General features: G+C 38.9%; 1 protein-coding gene across 2 annotated transcripts in view; it reads left to right on the forward strand.

Moving 5' to 3' along the window:
- EVC (EvC ciliary complex subunit 1) overlaps nucleotides 1–22,628 on the forward strand; it is a 45,232-nt gene that overhangs the window by 341 nt on the left and 22,263 nt on the right. For both annotated transcript variants that reach the window (XM_068149494.1, XM_068149496.1), the window contains exons 2-11: nucleotides 3,572–3,667; nucleotides 6,319–6,402; nucleotides 6,917–7,149; nucleotides 7,703–7,787; nucleotides 9,946–10,044; nucleotides 12,233–12,370; nucleotides 14,285–14,443; nucleotides 14,815–15,031; nucleotides 16,011–16,159; nucleotides 16,775–16,873. In XM_068149494.1, the coding sequence (XP_068005595.1) occupies nucleotides 3,572–3,667; nucleotides 6,319–6,402; nucleotides 6,917–7,149; nucleotides 7,703–7,787; nucleotides 9,946–10,044; nucleotides 12,233–12,370; nucleotides 14,285–14,443; nucleotides 14,815–15,031; nucleotides 16,011–16,159; nucleotides 16,775–16,873 (1,359 nt within the window). The remainder of the gene's footprint in view (nucleotides 1–3,571; nucleotides 3,668–6,318; nucleotides 6,403–6,916; nucleotides 7,150–7,702; nucleotides 7,788–9,945; nucleotides 10,045–12,232; nucleotides 12,371–14,284; nucleotides 14,444–14,814; nucleotides 15,032–16,010; nucleotides 16,160–16,774; nucleotides 16,874–22,628) is intronic.

Below are 22,628 nucleotides of genomic sequence, written 5' to 3' on the forward strand. Positions count from 1 at the left end.
CAGCCGGGGGCTGCTTGAGCTGGGCCGGGGGCCCCGGGCGAGAGGCGGGGCCCGGTGGTGTTCTCTGAGGGCTTGGGCTGAAGTCGGTGCTAGGCGAGCAGATCCTCAATTCCTGACACTCCTGCGTTGGGAAGGATTTTACTTCTCTGTGCATTTAAAGATTTACTGATACAAACGGATTGACTCGAAAAAGAAGCCAGTTTAAGTATTTATGTGTTCTTAATATTGCCCTAATCGTCTGTGTCTTAAGCATTGATGACTCACAAGTTGCTGTCACTTCTGTGTTGCTTTTGGGGTGATGGAAGGTGTACTCAGCTTGCAGGAGCTTAGTGAGATAAAATAAACACTAACTTCCCTCTTAACTAGTTAAGAACAATCCGATTTTGAAAGCATTTCCCAAACGTTTCCGAAGTTGATTCTATAAACAGCGCAAGTGTCATTACTAACCCACAGCAATAACTTTGCACTGAGAGGACACACATAGCACCCAAGGGAGGCAGAACAAATCTTGACAGTTTGCTTGATGCAGAACTAACAGGCTTTTCCAAAGCATGTGATTTTGTTGTTAATATACCTGCCTTGCTGTTTTCAGGATTGTGGTTCATATGACATAAAGTGGTTGTTTGGACTTCAGGGTTGCAGAGGTAACACGTGCCCACAAAACTGCTACCAGACAGATATATTTTCTGAGAATTGTTATCGACTTCGGGTTTGATGTTTTTTTCTTCTTCCCATCGCATTTAGTCTCAAGTTGTGCTGGATTGACTGGATGTAGCAATGGTGCACGCTGGCACAGCTGGGAAATTTGGAGCCCTGCAGAGCGTTCTGCCAGCCTGCAGTGGGGGGTCTGGCTTGATTTGTTTTTTTAACCACACCTTTTTTCAGCTATAACCGCTCTGCTGTGCGTGTGTATCTGCTAGTGCTGATCGTCATTAAACACGATAGAAGAGGAAAAAAAAAAATCTTGCTCCCAACTGCTTTTAAGTAGGAGATTTGAAACTCTGTTTGAAGCCATGCTTTAGCCTAGTAATGGAGGTACTTCACATGCTGGATCAATGGACCCTGTATGACTGGAAAAGCCTCTCTGATTCAGTTACTCATTTTCCCTGCCTTAATAGGTGGTATCTTTGTTGTACTGCCACTACCAACTCAAATATAACCATGTAAAATTTCATCCTCTATGTCATTTACGTCAATAGGGAATAGAAGCTCTCAGTTCTCTCTGTCCTGGATCTTCAGATACATCTAGGTGCTTAAGCACCATTAAAATCAATGCTGCTGCTGTGAAGGTTTGGGTTTTTTTTTTTTCCTTTTTAAGGAAAAATAAACTGCCCCCTGACACATACAGAGCACAGTGCAGGATGGGCAGGTTGTATCCTGCCAATCTGATTTTCCAAATCTGTCAGGGCTGCTTTAGGCTGGTGATGCCTGTGCCTTCATGTTATCTGCCACACTGAGTCTGTAGAGCTAGCCTGTTGTGTGCATAGCAGACACTGGCCTGCCTTCTGTATCCAGAGCAGTAGCAGGGCCAGTTTACCCAATTATGCCATGTTCCTTCCCAAACAACAGAATTGTGCTTGCAGCAAGATCAGGACAAGTACTTGGGAGTCCAGAGCAGACATAAGCACTGTGACAAGCTACTGGCTTCTGTCATTCAGCCCCAGTTAATCAATATTGTATAGATCTCAACCTGAATCCGTGGGACTTAGGTGCATGCAGTTAAGTGCCTTACTGTTTTGATGATCTGTGCATAGGATGCACTGGGATAGTTTTAAGAGGAACCCTTTACCATGGTAACTTCAGACTATGCAGTGTACTGTAATACACATCTATCAATAATAATCTGTTAGAGTACAGCATTGCCTAGAGGCTCTCATGGCCCTCTGAATTGGAGCTTGTTTCATTATGATATTCTGGTAGATTAGCTTGATGAAGTGTTGCAGTAATTACAGTTAGACTTAATTTTATTCAAGTTCTTAATGGTCTGAAAGGAGAGAGCTCAGTAGCACTTTAGCTGCAAAAATAACAAGGGGCAAAAACAAATGGAGAGGCAGGCAGTGAGATTAGAAATGTTAGCAAGAAGGAAATGAGTCTTGGAAAAATTCAAATACTTTAAAAATTATACCATTGGAAATAAAAAGGAGTGAGAATGAATACTGGATAAATATGAACTAATTGAGAAACAAGTCGAGAGAAGCAAATTCTTACTGTGGAGTGGCTATGATGTGAGGTGCAATGGCGAACTCAGGGTGACTAGTTCTAGAAGTCCAAATCACTCAACTTAAATCTTGTGTACTTCTAGTTTGGGACAAAAAAGTGACAGGATTGGTCAGGGAGACTTGTAGCTGTTCTTTTGTCATAAGTAAATTTTTAGGAGCTAGCATCTGCAACTTACTGTGTCTTAGAGGCCAACCCAAGAAGATGATCTGTATTGTTGAACACCACCTAAGTTCCAGAGAGATGGCAGAGGGAAGTCATAAGGAATTAAATGCATGTAATTGCTGGGCAGTTCTCTGTATCTTAAGGAAACTGGTTACTTGATATACCAAAGAGCCAAATAATCATAGAATCAACAAGGCTGGAAAAGACCTCAGAGATCATCAAGTCCAACCTATCACCCAACACCTCATGACTAACTAAACCATGGCTCCAAGTGCCATATCCAATCCTTTCTTGAATGCCTCCAGGGACTGTGACTCCACTACCTCCCTGGGCAGCACATTCCAATGGTCAATATTCCAGGAGAATTTTTTGTAAGACAGTTTCATTCATAGTGGCTGAAGCCATATCATCAGACTACATCCAAAAGCAGCCAGTGGATTGAAAACCTGAAAAAGAATTCTAAAAATAATTGGGGTAGAGTGGGTACCATCTTTTCCTTCACTAAAAACATTCCTTACAATGCTGTGTTTGGATGCATTGACCATTAGTATTGACATTAGTATTGTATTTTGGTCTGTCTAGTGCCCAGGGAGGAATGTGTGCAGCAGGAGGTTTTGTTGCTGTGCACACTGCGTCCCTACCAGCAGCTCCATGTGTTTGTTAGGGGAGTAAAGGCCAATGGTACAGGCTGCTTTTGGACTAGGAATATGGTGAACATTTTCTGATGGTTATTTCTTCCAGACAGGAACCATAAAAAACTCATTTAGGAAGTTTCTCTCATAGCAGGAAAGCAAAGCCACTCTGTGTTCTTTTCATTGTAGACAATTATAGCCAATTTTAGTTAGTGTACTTTAACTGAAAAATTCAAACTGGAACTATGAGCTTGACTCCATAGTCTGTAGCAAGATGTTTGGAGAGCAGGTGAATTGATTAGACATATGTACAGCCTCTTACAAATTCAAATTCTACTTCTAGACTGACAAGTTAAATTCATAGAGTTCATTAATTATGTCTTCTGAAATGTTCAACATTCTCATTCCTTTTCAGATTGTCTTTTTCCAACACTTTCAAGTAATACTGAAATAATTTTCAGGGTGGAGACATGAATGTATCCAGGCTGCAAAGATAATTCCAGTGACTCTCCATGATCCCAGTGTAATATTTTATCTATTTTCTCTTGGAATTTCAGAAGGATGATTCCCAGACGCTTCTGGAAAGCTTTGACTCTGATGAAAAAGAGCACACACTCATGAAAAGTACATCAAAAGAGGAAATGGTGCTGGAGGTAAAGCTCTGCTCTTGTTGGTACATTTTGCTGCATGTAGCAATGAACACATTCCAAGGCCTGGTCCAGACTTTTAATTTTATTGAGTTTGGAATTGAGCTGATGAAGTGCAAGAAGAGTGGGAGTTGATGGCTGCTTAGGAATACCACCACTTCAGGCACTCATTCCCCTTATGAATTCCATTTCTCCTGAGGGATTCTTTTTTGGATATTCTAATGAAGATCCTGAGTGGGGGCTGCTTTGGTTTTGTCTTTGTACTATCCTTAATTTCAAAAGGCTGATGGAAAAACTCAACACCATTTACATGAGGTGAAGTTCCTAAATACTGAAATCAGTGCTGATAGCTGATGGTGGATTCTTACCTGGAGAAGAAGATTTATTAGAGGAATTTTGAGAGTTACAAAGTTCCCTCATCAGATCCAGTGTGGAACAAGTACTTATTTTCTAGACCTTCCTTAGAGGCTCCAACTCTCACTTGGACTGAGCAGAGCTGTAGAGAGAAAGAATGAAGGAGTAAAATGAGTATGTTTGCAAACAGCAGCATCTTCAATTGCTTTCATACATAGAAAGGTCTCCTAACACCTGCCAGCTGAAGATACAGTGCAAAGTTCAGATGACCACTGGTACTGATACACCACTGTGGTGAGCTGGGACTTAAGGACAGTTAGATGAGTTGCAAAGAAAAGTAGGTTGAGGCACAAAATTAGTCCATCCTCAATCAAAGTTTCAAATAACTTTTTTTTGTGTGTGTAATAATCTCAACATAACTTGAGAACCAATCCTACCATGTAGTTGTTAGATCACTGCCTTTCACCCAAAGCTGAAGCTAATTCATTATGTATGAATTACATACATGCAGAAAGTGTTGCTTAAAGCCAGCAGGTCTGGTGTTTAGCTTGCAATAAGAACTGATTTCAAGACAAAGAGAATGTAGACTTTGTTGTAAACATTTTACCCTTGTTTTAAATTCTTGGTAATTAATCTTCCCTTCAGTCTTATGATCAGGAACGGTGACAAACCATGTTTGATCATTTTGCTTGAGTTAAAGTACAGCAGGACAACTGAGCATGGATTAGATTCTCTCCTGGAGTGCAAATCCTGTGGGAGAATTTATGCATGATACAACTTTGTGCGTATTCCCAGTCCTGTGAAATGGGATCATGGTCTTTTAAAGGTGATCATTCACAACTATAGCCATTTCCCAAACACATTAGCTCATTTATAACACATTAAGAAGTAACCTTGTTATGTGAAGGGAGTTTCTCCCACCTATTTGTCTAACTACTGAAGTTTGTGGGGTTTTTTCCTATTAATTTGCTCTGATTCCCAGAAGCTTTTGCTGTTACTAGCATCAAATTGACAGTTCATGAAGAATCTTAGATGGAAAAGGCTTTTAATTAGGTTAGAGCACTTCAGAAATACAGATATTTTCATTCTGAGACCTTACACATTGCAATAATACCATAATTACCGTGTTAATAATAACTGTGTATTACTCATGCCTGCTGAGACGCAGGATGTGTTAGTTCTATCACACTGTGATACAGCTTTACAGCTTTGAGCTGGAGCTGCTCTGCCTCCAGCCATTGCAGAGCAATAGCTCTGTTGGCTTCCGTCCCCTAATATGCGCTGGAGCAGTGGGACTGCTCAGTATGAGCACATTTTACACACTGACCCTGTGCTTTTAGCTTGATCAGTAAATCCTAAAGTGAATTCTGGAAATAAATGAAGTGGAGATGAAAAGCTGTAGTGATAAGTCTAATGAGTGACATAGTTTGCTGTTCTCTTCCCATTTCTATTTTCAACTCCGTCAATGCTTTGATATTGCTTAGAAAAATCTGTAAAGAAAATTATGTTTTGACAAATGAGAGTCTTTCATTTCATAAGACAAAATCAGAAAAAGTTAGAAAAGGAAAGCTCCTAAAGTTTGGATTTAAACATTCTATCTGTTGCTTATAGCCAACATTTTATTAAGCTGTACATAACCCCACAAAACAGAGCTGATTATCCATTGTTCCAGTGCGTAACGCAGTGGCTTAGAAAGAGGAGGAGCAGAAAGTCAGATTAGGGTTGTATGAAATTGTATGAGTGAAGATTGTATGAAAAGAATGCATTATCTTCAGAAAGTTGTTCAGATGACTGCTGTTATTTTCTCTAGATGATAGGTAAAGTTGTACTATTTAAAAACATCTGCCTGGAAAAAATTGTGAGTGGTTTTGTTTCATCTGTTGTTTCTTTATTTAAATTAAAGGACTAAATTTATAGCCATGATGGTATCTGTGGTGCTTATCCTTTAGTAGTTTCTATTATGAAGATAATTTCAGTCTCTCATGTGAAATCTTCAGTTGCTGCTAAAGGCAGGGAGGGGGAAGCAATTGAAAATAACTTCTGAATACCAGCTATTGCCTGTTTTCCCTTGCAGGACGAAAAACATTTTGAAGCAGTGGTAATGACAGAGCTCCCCTTTATGGGTTTTATGCTCTGAGTGAGTCATATGAGAGGATGTCTTGTGCCAAAGCAGAAGCAGTCAATAAATAGTTATCAATAGGAATTCCAAAGTTAGGTAATCAAAAGGGGCACAGAATACTTACTGTAAACAACTGCCAGATCTACTGCTCTTCCTAAATGGTTTTCTCTTCTTTTCCTTACAGGAAAGTGAGTCTCCTCTGAACAGTAACATCACAGCATTTGCATTAAAGGCAAAAGTGATCTATCCCATCAATCAGAAATTCAGGGTAAGCTTTTAGATTCTACTTGTAAGCATTAATGACAATCACTCTGTGTCAGAGTACATTACAGAGTCAAGTAATGGAAGAAAACTTACCTGTCAGTCTGCTCTTTATAGTCCATTGACCCAGGGCTTGTTTTTAAGACATCAGCTGCTTTCAGCTCTCCCTGAAACCTGCAGTGCTTTCCATGATGTCCAGTCAATTTTCACTGTAGTCAAGTGACCTTTTCTTCCCAGTAACAATAGTGGAAGTTGGGTCTGTCCAAGGAACCATAAGAAAAACCCTACAAGGATCTGTAGGGATCAGTAAGGAAACATGCATTAAACAGATAACCACAACAAAAGAATACTTTTCTGGGCCATGCAGAAACCTGTCAGTATGATGAATCTCAATTTATGTGGAAACACCTTTGCTGTGTATATTGTTTCATTTTTCACTTGGAAGTCAAATCCTGCACATTGATGTTTAACTTTTTATTGTCTTGTATTAATTCACCTAGTGAATTTTCTTTTAACTATAGCCTTTGGCAGATGGTTCATCCAATCCATCTTTACATGAAAACCCAAAGCAGGCAGTTCTGCCTAATCAGGTCATGGAGACATCTACATCAGGCAGCCTGGGATCCCTAAGTCAGGGAGACAAGGAGGACTGCAGTTCCTCTACAACAATACATTCCACAACAAGTGATGACAGATTTCAGGCTCGAGCCTTCCTCAAGGTGACCAGCTTCCCTGAAGTGCTAACATGTGAGAGGTAAGCAGTAAACCTGATCTTCTGTTTGGTCATTTCCTCGTATGTCCCAGGGGTGACAGTGACTAAAGGTCTGGTTTAAACCAATAACTGGGCTTGAATGCATACCTTCACCACAGCTGGACAGGGTTATCCGATTATAACCCTAAAAAATAGTTGAGGACATTAAAGTAGTACATCATGCTGTATATTGAAAGTCAGTTTGTTGTTTATGAAATTCTGGGAATCACAACTTCAGCAAAATATCTCTCACTGTTAGGGCAGGGAGAACCCTTTGTTTTGGCTCATGTGCTCAGTTCACATAAGCTTGAGTGGGGATGGAGTCCTCTACCCTGTAGAATGTGAAGTCACTCAACAAGTACCTTGAGAACAGCAAGTGACAGTTGTCCATTCTCTCCATTGTTGTGAGAACTTACTGTGGACACAGTTCCTTTCTCTCAATGCCACTGATAAGCAGGTAGTGCTGATCAAAATGAGCTCTGTCAGTTCTAATTTACTTTCAGCTGCACCACCTTTGTTTAGATTGATATTAACACACTTTTAATCTTTGTTTTAGTTTTGATGTTAAGCTCTGCCTTTGCAGTCTTATTTTGAAGGATCTCATGCTTCTTGATACTGAACTCAGGAAACAAAAACACATGGTAAGTACTTATGTCTCATTTATAGCTAGTGGTTTTGAACATCTTGGTTGAGTATCAGTTTAGGAAACAACTGAGTAGCTGGGAAGGAGTGTAGCAGAGTTGCATTTCTACAGTATTGTCTTTATTTTTCTCCCTGTTCTGCATATATGAGCTTCATAAAGGAATAAAATACAATGAAATCTGTTTGGCTGTGAGTTACACAGGGGCAGACTGGATAATATAAAACCTTGGTTTTAAAATTAATTCCAGAGAGTAACATACAGTACTTGGGGTTCATAAAAAGAGGGGAAAATCTATCTTTAATAGATGAGTTTATGTCTTAAAAGATAATGCTTGTGCATTGCAACTCCAAGAACTCCAAGCTCTTTGAATAAAATTGAAAATCCAGTTCAGCTGAATCAGTACTATTGTAATAAGTACAATAGTCATGATTTTTGCATGAATTAAGGTACCCATTTAAACCATAGGTAGCTACCTACCTCAAGTCACAGTATCCAAAGACGACAGGGAAAAACAAAACAACATGGATGCATACAATTAAAGCCACAAAATCCTGGATCAGGAAAATTGATTATGGTGACTGGTTGTGGTCAAGTACAGAATCATTACTGTCACTGCGTTTCAGCTCAGTTACTATAAATCTGGACATCAAGTATAAGGGTTTTTCCTCTACAACTTTCCTGACCTTTGTTTAAACAGATGGGTCATTTCTGGCCATTTCAGATATAATTCATGTTTCAAAGGGTGGGATTTTATTAACTAATTTCCAGACAACCTAAAAGAAGAGGCATGAAGGAAAACCTGGAAAGCAGTGTCTCTTCTGATGGATTATTTGCATCTAAAGTAGATTAGAAAAGGAACTTGATGTTAGATTCCAGGTGGAAGTTTAGCTTGACCAGGGATGCTTGATCTCGATCTCAAAGTTAATCATCATCTTGTAAGTGAATGTGTGGTAACACCATGGTGATGTAATCACAGAAACACTGAGAGAAGGAGCATTTAACACACTTTGTGGCCCACTAGAAGTTACCACAAAAGGCAGAAGACTTTGAGCTTTAGCAAATCTTTGATTGGCTTCATATTTTTGCTTACAGGGGAAAAAAATGGACAGTCTCAAGAACAGTTTCTTACTTTTCCACTCAGCTTTCTGTGATTTCAGTCAGTCTTTCTTAAGATAAGGTCTAGGAAAAGGAAACACATTGTCTTCCTGAATTCCTTTTTTTCCCCCCTTTTCTCTTTTTTTTTGTGTGTGTTTGTTCAAAACTCTGCCAAACTCCAATCCAGAACAAGCAACTGAGATCCAAAACATGGCTGCTTTATGCTTTTCTGCTGAGCTCTAGTTAAAGCATATTCTCCTAAGACTTCACTCAGCTGAAATGTTGGCCTTGATAACTACTTTTTGAAATGTAAATATTATTTTGTTTATCTTCAAAATGGGCAACTTCTGCATCATTTGTTTCCAAGTACATGAGTAACAGGCTCTTAAATTTCACATTATCTTCACATTGGAAAATGCTGCAGCAGTTAGTAGTGAAGGGAATCGTCTTTACACTGACGCTCTAGTTGAAGCAAGAGGGGAGGAGGTTAAGCAAAAATTATCCCAGCATTCAAAAAGATCTTTTTGAAGACATTGGTATCACAATCTCAAAACCAAAACCAAAACCAAACCACACAGCTGGAAAACAGGTGCATCTTGTGTAAGAGAGGGTAGCTAGAACTTAAGATAGTTACTTTTGGGCTGTATGTAAAAATGTCTGATGCTTCTTTTGGCTGACTACTGTTGAAATCATAGTAATGAATATGTTGGCATGTTTTAGTTTAGGCATTCATTACATTTTAGAGAAACTGACCTTATCTTTTCAAGTGAGCTCCATTTTCTCCAGTAAATGATGGTTTCAGGTGCGTTAGTCTGGTTACGAGGATATGTGAGATGATGTCTTTGTTCTTGTTAGAGTGTTCCAGTATCTTATTGAAGCCAAAGCCAAAGAATTTTTCACAGTAGAAATACTGCAGAGCTGCTGACGATGTTTCTGTTATTTCGCTTATGATTCACTATAGTCTCACTGACTGATTTAAATCAACAAAGATTATCACAAAGATGGCTTTACAGCGTTGAACAGGCACTTACCCTGCAGTTTGTTTCTTTCCTTTTAAATAGATGTTTACTCAGATTCTCAAAATATACCTCACAGACTTTCATCATAAAAAGAAGATTACTGATGACTTGTTCAAGAAGATCCTTTTAATTCAGGAAAATGTAAGTCTTTTTGTTGGTTGATATTTAAGACCACAGGAAATAGGAATTAATCCCAGCAGTTAATGCAAGCTGCCACAGCAGGCTCTCTCTTTCCTACTCCTTTTAAGCAGCAATATAATTTGTAATCTGTTTCAGAGGAAATGCAAAGAAACACCCTTGTTGGTTGATTATCTCCATTACCTTTGTGTGCATTTCCTCTTTGTTAATGTATGAGCTGATCAGGACAGTGATATGTGTCATCTGTTAAGGATAAAAGTATTGTATAGTTGAATCCATTCAAGCAAACAGAAAATTGTGCACCTTATTCATGCAGGCTTAATAATTCCTAATTATCAGGTCTTTGTCTGGTCCCATGTATCATCACTGATAATAAAATAGCAGGAAATAAAGTATCAGGAGGAAACTCAAGGCTTTCATCAAGGGAAAATCAACTTTGCTGGTTTTCTTCCATATCTTTGTATCAAAATCCATGTGCCACTTCTGAACTGGAAAACATACACTGACAATCAATAAAGATTGCAGGTGGAATTCCAGTACTATTTAAAGAGTATTAGGAAAACAAAACAGAGCAAACAAAACAACCTTTACAAAACTAAGCAAAATAGGTGATCTACTGGTTCTATTTTCCCTTTCCATATTGGAGTCATAGAAAAGTCTAGGTTGAGAGGCATATTTGGAGATCATCTGGCCCAACCTTCTAAAGGAAGAGGGGTCTTACATGGAGTTATCTAGTGCTCTGCCAGTCCAAGTCCTGAATATTTGCACTCCATCATTTCTCTGAGCAGCCTAGTCCAATATTTAATTTTCTCCTAGTGATGATTATTTTTCTCTTACATACAGATAGAATTTCACATTTAGGCATTAGTCTATTAGCTTGTGAGCTCTAATTGTTGAGAGTCGTTTGTTCAGTCTCACAATCTCTGAATTAATACCAAGAATCTCTGCAGTTGTACCTTATAATTTATATCAGAATGCATTTAGCCTGACAACCACTCTTCTGCCTTAAATTCTCAGGTTTAGTGTCAAAGGTGATTGTGTTTACTAAATGAAAACTGAGATTTAGTGTGCAGGTCCCTTTTTCTGATTGACTTACAGAGATAACTGCAAATTATAAACACATGCCCTAAACTATATTATCTTTGTTTCCCAGTATAGTCCAACCCTCAGTGCAACTTGAGCATTGGTATCTTCATGCAGCTAACCAAGCTGCTGCAAGGCAAAGAATAAGTGGTGACCATTAGATGCAGAAATTGCCAGAGCAGTCCAGTTGTTTAAGTGCCAATGTGGGATTCCTGTGTTGTGGAGAGAAATGTCTCAGAAATATGACAGTCTTAGAACTGGGCTTGTTATGAATACTGTGTGAAAGACAGTTGGTAATAAGCAAAAGCATTAGTACTGGAGACTATTTACCATAGCATTGGCAAGAAAAAGGATTATATGATTCATTGCAGACAGCATTTTCCTCTTAATTCTGCACTGTAAGAGAAATCGATAGGATTTGGATGAAATTGTTAGTGAAGCTTGTCATCCCACTGGATTTGGATAAGTCATAAGAGTGACAAAGTAACAAATGCAAGGCACATTTCAGCACCTGAAGTAACCATTTCAGTACCTACCTACTGAGTAATGGCAGAAAACCACATTGATATCTTAGTTTTCAGAGGAAAGGATCATGGTTTCAAAGGACTGGGGAGCTATAAAGACCATATAATCATGTAGTTTGTAATTTGTCCCTTCTGGGCATTACAGGTGTGCACTGGCTGTGTGCAGTGAACACTCTGATTCTTGTATCTGGATACTTAACCTGTGCTTTTAAACATAGTGTGTCCACTCACAGCTGCCATTTAAGATGGGGCACATTCATTAAAATAAACATATTTGTGGCTCAATTAAAAGGATTCCTAGTATGCAAGCTTATGGAGCAGTGCTTGCTAAAACTTGAATTCAGTGGAGAGCACTTACAGCCTAGTGGAAGTAGATGGATTTGTAATTATTTCAGAGCTCACATACATACCTTGAGTTTTCCTTGCTTGCTGCAGAAGGTGCATTACCCAGAGACAGAACTTCCTGAATGTTCTTGTTCAGCTTCCTTAGCCATGAGCCAGAACTGACATAGAAATCATCTCCTGAATTTAGATGTTGTGTCTCCTCTTCTGTTTAACAGAAAATAACTTGCTTCTTCCCCCAGGATTTTGAAGAACTGCAGAAACAACTTGACTCTCGACTCCAGAGTACTGAGACGTCAGGAGCCCATAACTCAGAGTACCAGACTCTAGAAGACTTAGAAAGGAAGGAAAAGGAATATTCTGAGCACATAATAGATCATGTAGGTTTCTATTTTTTTCTAGAATTTAATTTTCATGTTGCTCTTTTCATGGGAAATGCTTTTTTTTTCTTTACCTTTTGTGTTGACCAGTCCAGTTAGTAGTTTAGATGTCTGTGAGTCCTGAAAACATTTTTTTACATTGCTCTAACAAAGCGTTTACAACTCCCTTTGGGAGCCAAGAGGTTTTTTTTATACAAACACTGCTTTCTCACACTGGGTTTAGGGCTGAGAAATGTCTGTTGGTTGTCAGATGGTAAGATCTATTTCAAGCCTACACAGAGCCTGACTTTTAGGAATTCTATCCTAGCACCTTGTCTCCTTCAATCCTCTGTAGCTTACTAAGTGAGTAGTGAGAAACTATAAAACTTTCTGAGCTGAAACAAGTACTAAGAAAATACAGTGCAACCTTTTAGTATGCTTTGCACATAGAGTTTAGCAAAACATTTTTCTTTAGCAACTTTCCACATTAGAATACATTTGCATATCTTTTAATGTAAAAATAGAGTTTGATAGCAGGCATTTGATTCTCAAAGTAAGGATTTATGTTGTACTTTTTCCTTTTAAGTAGTGTCATCCTGTCCAAATAGCTTGCATGCTACAAAATTGGAGGTTAAAAATATTCTGTATGTTATTTTTTTTTCCAGTAAACTGAATGATCTGGAAGATATTCTCCCTTCCAGTCCTGTTTCTGAGGTTTGAGCAAATTCACTGCTGATGAAAACGAGAGACAGACTAGCAGATTGATGGCTCTGTGAGCTGCCTGTGCTGATTGACTGTGGCACTTCAGCCCTGAACTAAACAACCTGTCATCTCAGCCTCAGGCCTTTTTTAAAGGAGTTTGCATATTTTATTGTCTGGTGCTTAAGTGCTTTACTGGGAACTTTCTCAGCTTTCTCTTGATTTTCTGTGCCTTTGACTTTGTAGTGGAAGTTCTGGTAACGATGGTACATCTGTGCCAAGTTTCTTTTACAGTTTAACTTTTGCTCTGTAAAAAAATTGATTGTTTTGAGTTCTCCAGAGTTAGATTAAAAAAATCACTAGCAGCCTGGCTGAGTAACCTGAGGTAGTTATTCACCAGCAGCAGTCATCTTTCACTGAGTCTGTCTCTCTTACACCAGCAGATGCTTTTCATCCATACTGAAAATTATTTCCCTGTACATAGATTTGGATAGATCAAGACCTTGAACTCATCCACTCTTCTCTCAGTAATAAAAAGAGTTTTATTGCCATCCTGAGGGATGCTATAGTCACAGCTTTTTCAAAACTCATGTGTACATAATAGAAATCTTGGAATTGGTTATATTTTCTTACCTTTCTATGTACTAGTAATCCCACTGAAGACCACAGAATAGTCACAATGTAAGTGCTTCTGGGATGAGAGCCTAAAACTGGAAATTGCCCATACAAAAAGATACCAGAATGAGCATATACATTGTGCTGATACTGCATGAAGAACTTCATTGTCGTGCAGCTTGTCACTGTTAAAGGCTTTGATGGTGAAATACAGTTACAATTTTCAGTTTTCCTTTTTGAGCAAAAGACTTGTTTGCCTCCTCCTGCAGCTAAATAAACTTCCCAGAGAAAAGGGCTGCAGCTTGTTACCTATTTTAGTTTTCCTGTTAACCCTAACAACAGGATAGGCTTTTATAGATGAAGTATGTGGAGAATTAACAACAAATTCTTAGAATCACAGCAACAAAAAATGTCAGGTGGTTATGTGTCCCCAACATGTGTATCATTGTGTAGTAAATAGGCTCTGGAGGTTTGCAAAGTGTTGGGTGGAACTACTAAGACTGAAATTTGCCTGTCAGCTCAGTGACTTCTATCTCAGTAGACTCATATGGCTCTGACTGTAATGCAATACTGAATGATTAATGAGGGAACATGAATTGTTTTTTGATTCATATTCTGCAGATGGAAGCTTTCTGGAAGCAGACTGACAAAGCCCAGCAGGCTTTTTTGGACCAATCAAAATGTTCAAGTGCCAAAGCAACAAAGATAATGATGGATCTGACTGAGAAGATGATTGCAGTAGAAAACTTATTAAGTGAATCTCAAGATTTGCAGGCAATGGTAAAGTACAAAAAAAAATATGTTGAGAGAGATTTAGTCAATCTGAACACAAAGAATGGTGCAAGTGTACAGTCTGTCAGTCCTGTCTCTGGAATGATGTGGACTGCTTACTCAAGTTGTCTCTTTCAGCTTTCTTGCAGAGAGCTCAATTTTCATTGCACTTCATGAAGATTTTCAAGAGGGTGAACTCTCTGCAGTTGAGTTCTAGTTCTCCACAGTCATGTTAGGGAAAGGTGATATTAATGAAGCCCTTCAGTTGGAAACAGCAGCATTAGATCTAACGATGAAGGGTAGTTTGGGAATGAGTAATTAAACACAACCAGAGACCCGTTCTTGGTTTCTAAACAGGAGTTCTAAATGCTTGCTTTTAGGACATTCAGGAAAGGTTATTCAACTGGGAGCTTATGGTGAAAATGATTGATTCACTGAAGTCCTTTATACCAGAAGAGTGCAAGTGTAGATTAAATACTGTATCAAATATTCTGGATCAATTGACGGTAAAGAATAATCTCTCAGTCCGACAAAAGGAAGAACTTCTAACAGATCTGCACAAAGCCTTCTGGGAACAGCTGGCACATTTCAGTAATGGTGAGTACTTAGACCAGAGCTCATGACTTAACAAATGTTAACTATGAATTCACATTATTGCATTAGAGAGTAAAAAAATTATGGCTTCAGCCCTATGCCCCTCTGTTTTGAAAAGGTAGTGATGAATTGGCCAAGAACACTTACTGTGAGTGATGGATGCTTGGAATGGGAACTTTGGCGTGTTCCAGGCATTACTGTGAACTTACTCTACAGTTCACATAATCTATACCTTATTTCATTAATTTGAAGGTTGAAGAAGAGTCACATTTGTTACAAATATTTGAGCCATATTCATGCAGGACACAGTCTTCTGATCTCCTGCTTGCATGTGACACCAGAAGAGACACAGAACATAAGTCATGCTATCACGCCTGCAACAAGATCAGTTTAAGGCTTTATGAATCCCTTAGAGCTATAGGGGGGGCTGAAGAGGGGAAGAACTCAATCCCAAATGTTTCATAGTACTAGCACAAAAGCAAAGGGACCTTGACAACTTTTAATGCAGGTTCCTTACTGAGTCACATTGGAAGCTGGCATGGCTGCACGCCAATTCAAGCTAATCGGAACTAGCATTGCTCTAGACCTTTTCTCCCCACCATATGTTGCTGCCCCTGTCCTTGCAGAAGCATTTGCATATCTGCAGTTAGGTAATGAGCCACTTCTGGGCCTTCCTGAAGCAGGAGGGGCATGTTTGGGGTGTTGCAGATGAGAATCTGTTCCTTGAACTGACTCAGTGGCTTTGCATAAGCAGCAGTACCAGTTCAAGGGAGAACACAGGAGATGGTAGTAATCCAAAAACCTGATAGATTTAGGTGCCATGTTACAACTCAGAAGAATCAAATTTGAAATCCAGCATAGTAATTACTTGCCTATTTCCCTTACCAACAGATTTTAGTGAGCTTATGTTGTGTGACAGTAGCAGATGCTACTTTCTCCCTGTGGAGCTGTGGTATCTAATCATCAGTGGTTTGTGTTCCAGAATGTATCCAGCAAAGTAAGGACCTGATCTTGAAAGAACTAGAGTGCCGTGAAAAGAAGAGAAAAGAGTTCAAAGATAGGCAGAAAGCTGAACAAGAGAATCTCCTCAGTAAAACTTTTCATAATGAAGACATTAATGATTTCCTTAAGGTGGGCATGTAAAAGCTTGTTTTCACAGTTCCATTAGTTTTTAAGGTCAAATGTATTTCTCTCAGTGCTGTAAAATGGGTATTTTCTCTGACAATCACATACAGGTCAAGCAGGTTCAGACTCCCTGTTGCCTTGTATCATTCTGTCTCCTTCATCTATGTTTCCACTGCAAAAGGAGCACTTTATTTTGGTAGGGAATACAAGAATGATCAAGTGAAGCACACCATGGAACACAGTGATCAAGCCTGGTGCAAAAGTCTCTTATACAGTGTCATACAGCTGTCTGATGATGATATCTCATGGCTGTTCTGCACCTCATAGCACTGGCTATGATGAAGTCATATTCATACACAGGAAAGCAGGTTGCAAATAGGATCATTTCATGTGCTTTTCAGTATTAGATAAATATTATTCAAACCCAAATTGCTGAGGCTGTGGAGTTTCATACCCAAGACTGGATAAGCTCAAATTAAGGTGGTAGAGCAAGTTTCATTTCCCTTTAAGGCATAGTTCCTTTTCTAATAGTATATGGAAAAGGGTTCAGGGAAGGGAAGGATCAGAAGCAGCTATCAAAACATTTTCAGCTATTTAAATATATCTATTGTGTTTCTTTAGGCTTACCATGAGCTGTTAGAGAAGCATCATCAAGCACAGTGGGAACTGGAGGAGGAGGATGACTGCGAGAGTACAGAGGCTGTTGCAGATCTCTACAAGGTACCACCACTAGTGATGTGTGTCATTTACTAAAATCATTCTGAAGATCATCTACACAATATCAGGTCTTGAGGGGGATTGGGAAATGGCAGGAGAGATCGTGGCAGCTCCAGGAAGCTTGCTTGGCAAACCAGGAGATGGAGACAGAACAGTCATAGAATCATAGAATCAACCAGGTTGGAAGAGATCTCCAAGATCATCCAGTCCAACCTATCAGCCAGCCCTATCCAATCAACTAGACCATAGCACTAAGTGCCTCATCCAGGCTTTTCTGAATTTTGTTGTGCCTCCATATGTAGAAGAATCATGTACCAATACTGTAGCAGACACTTCAAAGGCTTGCTGTCTGCTGCGACCCAGGTGCATTCCTTTCAGCTCATCAAGACATGGAGGAGGAACTTCTCAAAAATAATACACCTTGCTAGTTCTTTTTCTTCCTGTTCCTGTAAAAAGGAAGAGGAATATTTGTTTCTTTCCAGGTTGTTTTTTTTTTTTTTATTGTGGCATTTTTGTTGTGAGGTTGTTGTTTGTTTGTGTGATTGTGTTCTTCCCTATCAGCTTGACTTGTCCATTGTCTTCCAACATGCTACGTTCCCTAACCTTATATTGGTCAGAATGTAGTTTGCCAAAACGTGCTGCCTGGCTGATAAGGCTCCAAGAATGTTGAGAGCATACAACATCTGATGTTACTACCAGCAGAGAGACTTCATTTATGCAGCATAATCATCACTTCAGCATCCTGGTAGGATAGTACTAGTCTTAGTTAGCTTCACCACATCTTGAAGAATAGTTATCTATTTTCCTCTTGAAGAAATTGTTTGGATGCTAGTTAGTTTCCTGAAATAAGTTCAGATCTGTGGTATAAGTAATAGTTTTACACTTCTTTATGTTACTGATTTGGAAACTTATGTAGATGCTTCATTCTTTTGTGTCATATTTAATTAATTTCTGTCTGCACCCCCAAAAAGAAGTAAAAAGGGATAACATAATCTATCTGATGAAGGCCAAAATTGTAGCTAGCAGTAATCCTTGATAAGACTGGAACTAATCGCTTTCAGATCAACAGGATCCTTGTCATGATTAATTATGACCAGATCAGGGCGTTATGAAAACTTGTAGTTCATACCACAATGGGAAAAGCTACCCACAGAATCTTAATTAGCATTAGTCTACAGGCACTTTCTCAAATTCAATTGATAAAAAATAAAGCTACTGTGTGTAGGAGCAAACAGTTCTGCCATGGTTTCATGTAGTAGTGAAGCAACAGGATATTTGAGAGCTGCTGCTTTGGAGTTAGGAAGAGTTTACTTGGAGATCTATGCCAGTGAATCAAAGCAGATAAATTTCACAAAGCTATTTAATTTCAGAAAAGTCAACATGTCTGCTGATATTAGTGCACACAGTTCATTCTCCAGAGTTACTAACTTCTCCACCCCTATCCTCAATTCACATGAACTCTCTGGAGACCAAACAATTTTTTTCACCCTGCAGAGTTCCACCTCATTTGTGAAATTATATTGCTTTGCTTTATTGTGTACTCTGCTTTAGTGACGCTAAGATCAAGCCTGAAAATGCTATTTCTTCTAGCACTGTTAAGCTAAGTTTTCTCTTCCATAAAAGAAAAATTGGTTTGGGTGAATTAAATGTTTCTAGAATTGCCAAGTTGCCAGGAGAGCTGCATAAACTTGAACCCTGCCAATTCACTCAGCTTTAAGCCATTGTATTCCTTATTACAGCTGCTCTCTTGTCCCTAGACCTAAACAAACACTGCCAGACATGAAAAACTGCAAGTACTGTGATCCAACTGGCATGGTGAATGAGGGTCCACAAATCTTCATTTCCACTTTTTTTTTTTCTATAATAAAACATTTTTATTGTGACATTTAACATAATGAACAACTGCCCTTTCTCCCCTTAACCCTAGATACAGATGCTAGAGACTGTTCTAGGCAAGCGGGCTGCTGAATATACCTTAATAAGAAGAGAAAATGCAAATGAGCAAGGCCCCACTGTAGGTAAATGGAGCCCTTCTGACTTCTACAATTGAGGGAAGTGCAGTACTTACACGTTGTGCATTTTCTGGGGCAAAAAAGCCAGAGCAAATTTGCCATTAAGGGCAGTTGTATTTCTCAACCACAATGCCTTTGCTTCTCTCTCCGCTCCAGCAGCTATAGTTACCTACAGTTAGGTCCAATTCTCAGGCCTGTCTTCAGCTAAGAGCAGTTATAAGCAGCTTTCAAAGCAATGATCTTAGAGCATACAGGTGCCTCCACCCTATAACCTGTATCAGAGGTTGCACTTTAGATGACCAACCAGAATCAATCCTTAAGGAAGACAGCCAGTACAAGATTCCCAAGGGTTGCACTCTGACAAATCCACTCAGCCAAGTGTGGAAGCCCAGTTGCCCAAACATTGCCCTAAGCTCATCATCCTTAACAGCTATGTATAAAGGCCATTAAACCTTTTGGTTTCAGAGGAAAAGGACCTGACAAGATTCTTTATTACCTTGTAATAAAGTTCTATATGCAATAAAAAGTTCAGGCCCTTCAACCCTCCATCACTTCTGTGCTAGAATGACTTGACTATTTTGACAGCTACCTTTGTTTGTCCTAATATAAGTAAGCAGGGAAGCAAACCTGGCAGACTTAGTTTCATGAATAAGTAGAAGGATGACCTCAATGCAAGAGGTGATATTGAAATATATGGAAGAGGTCCTCACATCACCATTCCTGGGGACAGGAGAAAAGATGTCACTTACCTCTAAGTGCCACTAACTTGTGGGAGAAGATCCTTACCTTATTTTCACAATGTTCTTCTAAGCCCTTCTCAGATTTCTGTGCCTTTTCTTTTTCATTTCCCCCTTTTTAACTGTTTGTGAGTTCATCAAGATAGATTTATATAACCATCCCAACACTACTGTAGCCTGTAGTGCTACAGGACATCAAAGAATTATCCAGACTGAATAAATATGTAAAAAAAGCAATGATCTGGAAGCTGACTGTGTTTGCATAGAATAATTGAGTAGGTTTGTTTTGTGTACACATGAATAAATCAATTAAAAGTGATTTAACCAAGGTTAATGGAATCTGTTGATGCCTGAAGTGAATGAATGAGTTGTGTTTGGAGGATAGCTCAGGACTTTTCAGCCATACTAGTGGATTAAAATAGTGCACCATAGGTGAATAGTCTGTGTCTAGACACAGGCTTCATAACTGATTTTTGAAGTGCAAGTTGAGGAATGGAGGCAAATGATTTTGATTATCAAAATCTATCATGATTGAAGGAGGAATTGTGGCAGAGGTAATTGAATGGCTCAGCTTAATATTTTCATAAGCACAGACTACAGAGTTACCCAGACACGTGGGATATTGCACTGTGGTATTGGCTTGGGTAGCTTTTAAATTGGCAAGTTTTTACTTTTTTTCTTTTTTCTAACATGGCAGCAGAAGCACATCCCCCCAATAGCCCTTGTTCTGTTCCTTGTGATAATCATGAGAAGATGAATGGCTAGCTCCTTGCAAGTCCATCTCGACTCTGGCAAGCCGCGTGTTCCCTAACCTTTAATCATTTATTTCTCCTTTTTTTTTTTTTGATGAAGTACCTGCCTATTTCAATAGGAAAGGGAGAAATGAAAAGAGGTTGGTGGCTAATGATTCATTATGAAGAAAACAGACATGCAGATTGCACAAAGGAAATCAATTAACAGCTAGGAATGACATAGTCCGTGGTAACATCATTCTTTTTTTCTCGGCCTTAATGTCAAAACCATAACAACACATCATTTACTGTCATTTACAATTCCCCTTTGCTGATAGCAGTTCACCAGGATGTTGTTTCATTTGACTTGACAGACCATGGAAGTGCACAGACATTTAGAATGAAAGGTATTAAGTAATGAGGATTTTCAACAGGCCAGGCAATAACCATTTTATGAATAGGTAAACATGAATGTGAGGTTGAAGCAATGTATTTGATGCTTTCCTTTGTTAAGAAAAGGGAAAAAATTATATGTACTTTTTTTCCAAAATAAAAAGTGCAGAGTCTCAGAGACTTCCTCTTTCATTACTTACTTTACATCACTTCATGAGATGTGGTTAAGGGCAGGATGCTTTTCATAGTGTGGACTGCATTTTTGAGTACCACGAGTCAGCTTCTTTGCAAGGTGAATCACCCACAGCTTGTCTCAGATGGAATTCCTATCAGAAACTTCCACCTCACATGCTCCCTTTTGAAAATTTTGCCCTGTGACTTAGCTCAAAAAGACTGAAAAATCAGCATGATCTGACAGCTGAAATCTGAACTCTTACCAGGGAGGCTCAGTCTAGTTCTGGGTTTGGCCACTGCTTTAATTTGATCTGGTCATTGTGGCCAAAGCTGACAGAAGAGGCCTGCTTAGGATAGCCTTAATTCTGAAGTTTGCTTCTTGCCTTATTGCATAAGAAAATATGTTTTACCTCTAAATGGATTCATAATCTGTTAATAGCTGGATCTATTAAAGGACATAACCTTATCTACAAAGGCACGTTTCTGGTAAAGAAGTACAGAAAGACATTTGAAGCTGTGTCCTGAAATAAATCAAGCACCAGTGAGGGAGCAAGACTGGAATTTCAATGAATTTCCTATTTCCTATAGGACCTCCATTTAAATGCATTGACATCAAATTTCTTTTTTGCAGTAGCCTGTGCTAAGGATGACTTCAACATTATTGTGTTTTAGAGTTGTTAAGATGCTTCAAAGCAGGATTCTGGTTTCATTTTGCAAGTAGCACTCCAGTGTTCTTCATGTAGAAGAGAGGAAGGAGTACATGCAATCAGCTTTTCCCCAGTTAGCAGAGGTTTATAATGTGAAGTATCTTCTAGTGACCAGTGATGTCCAAGAAAGTTTAAAGTATTTATGGGATGCGTGATCTGAGTATTGGGTCTGTGTCCTTAGGAAGGTGCAGTATGATTTAGGAGATACATCTCTTACTTTCTGAACAAGTATCCTAGCCATTGAGTTTTCTGGAGGTATGTGCAAAAGTGTTTTACAGCTTTGACCAGAAATTTTAATTATTCTGATGAAATGCTGTTGTATCCCAAATTGACAAATAGCTGTTGCCTCTGGGAGATAATATATACTAGTCAGTGGCTGGCAGGGAAAACACAGTACAACCAGCCTTACTAAATATATTTCCCAGCTTCACAATTTCACTGTTCCCTTTATTCTCATCTGCATGTAGGAACCTTTTAATCATTTGGATTTGAGGGACAGTATTAATAATGTTCTCTGGTTTTGTAGTGAAATCTCATAAGCTGTGTATTCCCCCTGTTTTTTTTCCACAAAATTACATATTTATTGCCTTGTTTGGAATTCAGATGCCCTCAGCATTTTAATCTGAGCCCATTTTATATCTGCATATACCCCATGGTATTTCTTTATGCTTGATGGATTTCTCTGGAGGTTTTTTTGGAAAGCACTGAGATTGACTGCCAGGTACTACAAACAGGTTCATTCAACACTGCAATCAGCTATTCTATTAATGGAATCAATCTGAATACACTTCATTAAGTAAAATTTCTGAAAAACAAGGGAGGGCATACCAGGAAGCTTGTGAGAACTATTTTGTAGGTATTTTAGTCCAAAAATAAGATTGTGGAAGCAGTAGGATTTCTTAACCCTTTTCCTATTGTTTTGTAGAAAACAAGCTTTATAATACATAGTGTGCCATCCCTGCTCACAGAGTTGATTGCTGTTCAGATCAAGTACATTCCTTAGA

The sequence above is a fragment of the Melanerpes formicivorus genome, unplaced genomic scaffold (assembly GCF_026170545.1).
Source record: "Melanerpes formicivorus ecotype bairdi unplaced genomic scaffold, bMelFor1.0.p_v2 SCAF_18, whole genome shotgun sequence".
In the NCBI taxonomy this organism is placed as follows: domain Eukaryota; kingdom Metazoa; phylum Chordata; class Aves; order Piciformes; family Picidae; genus Melanerpes; species Melanerpes formicivorus.